At 42.5% G+C, this 7,139-nt stretch overlaps 1 protein-coding gene across 1 annotated transcript; it reads left to right on the top strand.

Annotated features, from left to right (window-relative positions):
* The first annotated feature begins 14 nt into the window (after positions 1 to 14).
* Positions 15 to 6,938, top strand: LOC116378474 (transducin-like enhancer protein 1). The gene is made up of 4 exons (XM_031840355.1): positions 15 to 510; positions 1,204 to 1,248; positions 5,740 to 5,802; positions 5,919 to 6,938. The coding sequence occupies exons 1-4, from the start codon at positions 454 to 456 to the stop codon at positions 6,048 to 6,050; spliced, it is 297 nt and encodes a 98-aa protein (XP_031696215.1). The 5' UTR covers positions 15 to 453; the 3' UTR covers positions 6,051 to 6,938.
* Positions 6,939 to 7,139: the final 201 nt, after the last annotated feature.

Here is a 7,139-nt window from a genome sequence, read left to right as displayed (position 1 = left end):
GCAACAGGTGAATGCTACTGACCTACACATCCTGATTCACACACACAAAGAGCAGAGTTATAACATCCTACAGCCAAAGGAGGCTGGCTATCACAACTCAACAGGAAGAACCATCTGCTGCATTTCACTCTCTGCACTGTGCCCGTGACTGTTTAGGTTTATCTTTGCTTTTGTAAGTGCTTTAATCAGCGAGCGAAGGAAAAGAGGGGTGAGATGACACTATGTAAATTGTCTACAAAGTTGTATGCTTGTTAACATTAATGCTCTATTGTAGGAAAATAGCTAGAAGATCAACATCATCACTGTTTGTTCTCCGTTTAAATGTTTCAGACAAAAGAGACAGTCACACATTTATGTGCTTATAATCATGAATCGGCAATAAAACTAGTTTGTACTGTAACATTCTGTTTCTCTTGAAGTAAATGTTGTATTGTTGTGTTTTTCAGCCTCAAGATGGAGTGTGAGAAGCTGGCCAGTGAAAAGACAGAGATGCAGAGACACTATGTCATGGTGAGGTCCACGTGACACTCAATTCATTTTGCATCACACATGACATGACATGACAGACATTTACCCTGCTGACGTGTCCTTGAGGAGAAAACCGTGTCCCCATCAGCTCCATGTGTTCTGGAGCTGAACTTTCATCTTTACTGTATATTACTGTATTACTATCTGAACGAAGGGAAGAGGCATGATAAGATTCAATGCACAGTGAAAGCTACTTTAGACCGAGAGTTTCCACTCAGGCACGCTAATGAACATGATCCGAGTGTCCGATTAGACTGTGCTACAATTTTTGCAAATTTGTTGATTTGGCAGATTTTTCATTTTGATTAAACTGAGCTCCAGTGTTTAAGCAAATCCAACATTTCACTAGGTTTAATGATTTAATTCAAAACAAAGTGAGGTGAAATCAAGCTTAGGGTTTTTAAAGCCTTTAGTCTGACACCGGAACAAACAAAAAGTACGAACATATGTATCTACTTCGCCTCTCTGGTGACACTCCTGTACAGGTAAAAAGCTTTTAATTTGGATGTCGGATCTATTAAAATCTGTTTGGTTGCTCTGTGAGAATGACCTGGTGCGACACAAGAACTGCACGCCTGGTTATTACAATAACACACATGTAACGTCACGCGCACTCTCTAAGTTGCTTTAAGTTTCCGAATTCCTTTTACTAATATGACCCTCTGTCCTCCTCAGTACTATGAGATGTCTTATGGCCTCAACATCGAAATGCACAAACAGGTATGGTTATGCTTATCTGTCTGCCTCTTGTCTACACTCTGTGTGTTGCTGTTTGTCTCTCTTTCTCTCTTACTCTCCCTCTCTCTCATGGCAGGGTTTTGATGTATTTGGTGTGTGTGCCTGTTGACGTGTCCTTGTGCGTGCACAAATGCAGTTGTGCGTTCATTTGTGTGTGTGTGCTATACAGTATGCCTGCGTGTGTGTGTTTATTCGTGATCGATGGGGCTCTGTCTCCATTTCCCCAGTTAGGGCCGGCCGGCTGAGCCCAGAGGCAGGATGAATGGGTCTGTAGATTGATTGGTGCTGTCTAGGGGAGCGGCCTGCTTTATTACATTAGAGGGGCTGGGCTGAGGAGGGCAGAGGAATCGATCATGGTGGGGCTGGCAAAGGAGAGACAGTGGAGCCCCCCCCCCCCCACACACACACTTTTAGAAGCAGGGAGGCAAAAACACACCAGCACACACTTTAGTAGGGCAGACGCACGTGTGTGCAAACACAAAATACCGAAAGGACACTTGCCTGTTGTAATGTAAGGCAAGGGCATTTGTGTATAGCCATAAATAATGTATGCAAACATTTGAGGATGGGGTGCGATTGAACACATACACAGTAATGTACTAATGTACACACAAACAGAGAACGTCAAACATGTTTATGCGTGAGTACACATATGCATTGCAAGGCAAACGTGTCTCATGGTTAAGTATATAGACTCGTGGATGAGGCGGGAAAACTCTTTTCCCCTCAGGACTGGTGCAGGGCTCAGAGCGTTTACCAGTAATTACCTCAACTATCGACCAGTCAGACCAAAGGAAATTGGAGGTGGATTGGCCTGGTTGCTTCACGGTGGAGCGGGGATGCTTCTCTGACTTTCTCACACTCCCTGCGATTAGTTTTGTTCCTCAAGTGCTCCTTCTCCTCCAGTGTTATTCTCCCATTTTTATAACCCAAGTTGTCCCCCTTCCTTTCTGCCTTCCTCACTGGATCTCTTCTTCCTTGTGCTACACCCCGATCCTCGTTTTCTTTTTTTCTTTGCTCCTTTTTTGGTTTTATGTCCATGTGAAGCTACTGTTCTTTCATTGTGAGGGAGATGCATCTCCTATTGTCCACACACACATAAACACACACACACACTAGAGCTCCAGGGGAGGTCATTAGCTTGGGGCTGCAGTTGTCAGAGCAACAAGCTTCTGTGGGCAGGGGGGGGGGGGGGGGGGGCAGGGGATACACAACAACCCATCTCCTGCTGAGGAGCTACGGATGTGTGTGTGTGTCAGTGTCAGTGTGTGCCAGCAATGTGCCAATTATATGTGTAATGGGAAGCCTGTTCTCTGTTGGCACATGGTGTGTGTATACTTGCATCTTCTCTCTGTATCCTCAACTGAACCCCTCTCAATTATATGATTATCATAGTGAGGATGGCGCACCATAGCAATTTTCCAAATGATGTTGTTATTCAGGAGCTGATGTGTTGTGTCAGTACACGAGCTGTGAGTTTTTGTTACCTTTTTATTATTCTTCCTCCAAATGTTCTTGAGTCATTTTTTGTAATGATGCCTCACGTGGGGATTGCAGCTCTGGGTATTTGAGACGTTGTTTTGTTTAATCCTCGTTAGTTGTGTGCGTTATCTAAGTTAGATTAGCTGAGCTGACCTGATAGTAGTTGGTTAGACGAATCTCAGACGACCTAATCACCGAGCTATTATACAAGGCTAATTATAGGCTTACAACTTAGGATTCTGAGAATGGATGTGCAGATATAGTCCACCTGAAATAGCTCTTAAGTTAGAGCTTTATAGGCATGGAGTAAGTTGGACATTATGAGATTGAGTGACTGTGTGCGGAAGTCAGCAACTCGTGAGCTGGCCAGGGTGCAGGTTTCTACTGGGTCTGAACGTATGTCGTTATGGTCACTCATTCTAATTGATTGTAGAGAGGCTTTAGTAACGGGTGCAAAGATCAGACCGGCCTTCACCTACAGCCTGTTGTGTGGCTTGATATACAAACGTAGCTCTCAATGATGAGCACTGTAAAAGAGATGTGCAATTGTCCATAGATAGCTCTTCACATTGTGCAGATAGTATAGACCCCAATGTACCCAGATGTGTTTAAGCTTGTCACGTGATCAAACCCTTATTGGACGCGTTGTATTTCATGGCATGTAAACTCATGACATGTGGAGCTGCATGCGCTCTGAAGGCTGATCATTCCTTTTGATTCCATATTCTCTTTGATTCTGGATAAAGAGTGAATTATGTACAGTGTTTACTGTTCACAGGGTGATGCACATTTACTTACCTATGTTTGTTTCTTCTATCTTAACATACTTTTACTCGATTCCTCTGGATAGTGTCAGTTGCAATAATTATTTTGTTGTTTCAGTTTTACTCCAAGTTACATGGTGGGTGAAGCATTGACTTATTTATTTCAAGACTCTTTCTGAATAGGTTAGTACTTTATAAAGCTCGTCCAAGTATATAATTGGCTGAACTTTGTTGGGGTCAGTTGTTTGGTGAGCTGATAGGTGTACGTGTGTGTGTGCCCCCACAATGTCAGCTATCCAGCTTTTCTATAAGATTTCTATAAAATGCATAGTGCTAGCAGCATGGCGTTCAGCATGGCAATGTCTGTTGATCCCTCACTTTGGTCCAGCAAATCATGGTCACCAGAAGAGGAACCATGAAGATTTGTAGTTTTGAGTGAAATATCTCAACAACTATTGGGTGGATTGCCATAACATTAATGTCCCCCTCAAGATGAATTGTAATAACTTTAATCCCATGACTTTTGACCTAGCTTCATTATCAGGTCAACATTTTAATTTGTCCGATACTTTGGACCAAATACCCACATTCCCATCATGCTCAGTGACCGGTAATTGATGTGTAGTACTTGGCAAGGGACTTGCCTTAGTAACCAGTTATTTCTACACCAGGTGATGTAATTGTTGGGACAGATGTTTGTTTAATAATGTGGGATATCAAATGTCTTTGAAGATTGATGACGGTGTTTTCCCTGAGTTTTGAAATGTTTTCATAAGCGTATCATGTTTTGAGTCACGGATCAGATCAGGGGGGAAAAAAGAGCAAATATAACTTTACCTTTTTTTGCAGCCGTTACGGATTGCTGATAATCGATGAGTCATATCGTCCGATAAAGATCCTATTTGTTGTTTAGTTTTGTTATAGCAGCTAGTAAACAAGACTCCAAACTACTTTTTTTTCACCAACGTCCCAAAAAATCATTTCAACCGCTCTTGTCAAAAATTCTAATGTTATTCTTATCATTTGTTTTAGTCTTCTGTGTAATTGCATAAAACATATTCAAATGACAAGGTCATTCATTATTCTATTTTTATTTATCAAAAAAAGATTTTGGCATTAGTAGTTTTTAATGATGTATTATTCATTATCTAATTATTATAAATGATATGCTGCCTAGAACTAGTGTTAAACCGGAAGTTAAACCAGTCATAATTCCCGCTCCAGTATCTATCTATATTGCTGTGAAAGCCTCCTCCAAACAACTGCATTCCTTCAAGTTTCTCGCTGAAAACATAATTGTACAAGTTTACACTTGTACACATCATGATAACGTTATAACTTACCTTTGCCTAATACTGACTTTTACTAAATAGAGCCTGAATGTATCATAATGTAACTGAACCTCTGTACGTTAGCTGTTAGCTCCGGTGCTGCCAAATCGTACAGACTGCGGATCAACCACAGTCTGTTGCACCGCTACTCTTAACACGTTCTAATGAAAATGATCCAACTTCTCATAAGTTTTCACATAACAACAACAACACATAGCAGTTGGAAGCTTTCTCATCTAGCATGTGTGTCAGTGTATCTTCTCATGTGGGTATGTGTGCGTGTCCGATGGGCCGTTACTACGTTTCATGGCTCCTCTCAGTCCCTCTTCACCTTGGCCCCCTTTGTATCAATTTGATTGGATGATATATGTAATACGAGTCCCCTTATCTGATTTGATGCCACTGTGGGGGTATCTGGTTTCAGCCAATTGTTGCCACCTCCGGGGGTTTGGGGGGGGGGGGGCTGGCGGATGTGTTGGCATGGATACTGGGGGAGAGCAAATGAAGTTAGTCGCTGATGAGATTATGTTGAAGTGCTGATGGGAAGAGGAACAAGAGGATAGAGGGGGAGCAAAAGAAATACGACGGGCCAGAGAGAAACTTGAGCTCACATTGATGATTAGAAAGGAAAGTGTGTGTGTGTGTGTGTGTGTGTTGCTGAAAATGGCATACTCTAGATTTGTGTGTAGAGCTCAGGGAAGTAGATGGGTGTTGTTATATCATAAACTTGTGTGTGTGTTGGCTTGCTGTGTTTGGGATGTGTTTTCCAGTGTGTTGGTGTGTGTGCTTGTATTACTCTATTGGTGTTACTGAACAGCTGTCTTTTCCAAATGAATGTAATTATGTTATTAACAATTATGTCTCTTTCGGTCTCTGTGTGTCTCTTCCTCCATCAGACTGAGATTGCCAAGAGACTAAACACCATCTGTGCACAAGTCATTCCCTTCCTCTCACAGGAGGTAAGTGTGTGTGTGTGTGTGTGACTTTGAGCTAAACACTCAAGTGTCTCTGCCAGCTTTAAGGATAAATCAACCTGTTACTCTCGGTCTTCAGCAACATTGTTTGTTTTTTGCAGCATCAACAGCAAGTGGTCCAAGCTGTGGAGCGAGCCAAACAGGTGACCATGGCAGAGCTAAACGCCGTCATCGGAGTGCGTGGACTGCCAGGCCTCCCACCTACAGTGTGTATTCCTTTTACTTACTCTTGATTTAAATCGACTGTCTCAACATGTCTTTGTGTGCTCTTTATCTTTTCAACTATTTGATTCTTTTCCAAAATAAATGGAAAACCGTTCCTATTTTGATCTGTGAATAGTGTAATTCCTGTTATTTCATAATTAATTTGCATACTAATAATTACATTGCAGAAACAAAAACAAAAATCAACACTTAACATGCAGGCAGATGGATGACTTTTAAAGACAATGTGATTCTTTCAATTCCTTAATCACTAAAGTAATCGCACGGTCACATGCACATATGTAGGACATGTGAAGGAGTTGGTAGGAAAATTAAATAAACAAGGTTATAAAGGAGATAAAATGAAACCTACGGATTCAGATATAGTTTCTCTTTTTTATGCACTATGACTGTGGAAGTAAAACAGATCGATAGATATCGCTGATCTTTTTCAACTGTGAACAAGTAGAGAATGGCGGATGTGTCGGTGGGGGAAGTGTGATGAGAGGTGTTTGTTGAAAAGATGTCGTCAGCATATGATGAGTGATGGGGCATGACCAGCTATTCAGGCTTGAGCAGTAAAGGGATTGGCACGGCGAGTGTGAAAAGGAGTTACAAAGACCAACTTTTTGCTCGCAGTTGGGCTGTGGCGTGTAGGTTGAAAGAGAGACAGAGTAGATGTGTTGATGGTGGGGACTGTTTGGGTGGGATGGGAGGTAGCTGAGAATACTCTGCTCTATAGGAGCCGTGGGGGCTTGACTGGCGGGAGGTGAGGCCATGGGGGTTGAGTTGAGGGGGAATGTGGGAAAAGGCGGGGTCCTTATAGCAAAACTGCGAGCATTGGATTTAAAGAGTTAGATGTGAGGTGGGCTTGTTAGTTGGCGTGGACTGGTGTGTGTGTGTGTGTGTGTGTGTGATGGGGGAGAGGTGGATTTGGCAGTTGCTGTTTGAGTCTTAATTGCAGGATTTCAGTGTTTGTAAAAGGGGGGGTCACAGCGTTGCCCTTACACTCCCCCTCCTCACCCACTCCTCCCCTCTCCCACGCCAGCCTGTCATTCACCCCGTTTGTGAGTTAAATGAGTGTAATGAAGCATGTTGCCCCTAACTCCACACACACA

The sequence above is a fragment of the Anarrhichthys ocellatus genome, unplaced genomic scaffold (genome assembly GCF_004355925.1).
Source record: "Anarrhichthys ocellatus isolate YVR2014 unplaced genomic scaffold, GSC_Weel_1.0 scaffold2659, whole genome shotgun sequence".
NCBI classification, from domain to species: domain Eukaryota; kingdom Metazoa; phylum Chordata; class Actinopteri; order Perciformes; family Anarhichadidae; genus Anarrhichthys; species Anarrhichthys ocellatus.
Note: the sequence above shows the minus strand (reverse complement) of the source record. Positions and strands in the feature narration are given on the sequence as shown.

What these genes read in the sequence shown, in the direction of transcription:
- LOC116378474 (XM_031840355.1), top strand. Translation starts at nt 454, where the DNA reads ATGGAGTGTGAGAAGCTGGCCAGTGAAAAGACAGAGATGCAGAGACAC. An exon ending in TGCAGAGACACTATGTCATG is followed by an intron (nt 511 to 1,203) that starts GTGAGGTCCACG and finishes TGTCCTCCTCAG; the next exon opens with TACTATGAGATGTCTTATGG. An exon ending in TTCCCTTCCTCTCACAGGAG is followed by an intron (nt 5,803 to 5,918) that starts GTAAGTGTGTGT and finishes TGTTTTTTGCAG; the next exon opens with CATCAACAGCAAGTGGTCCA.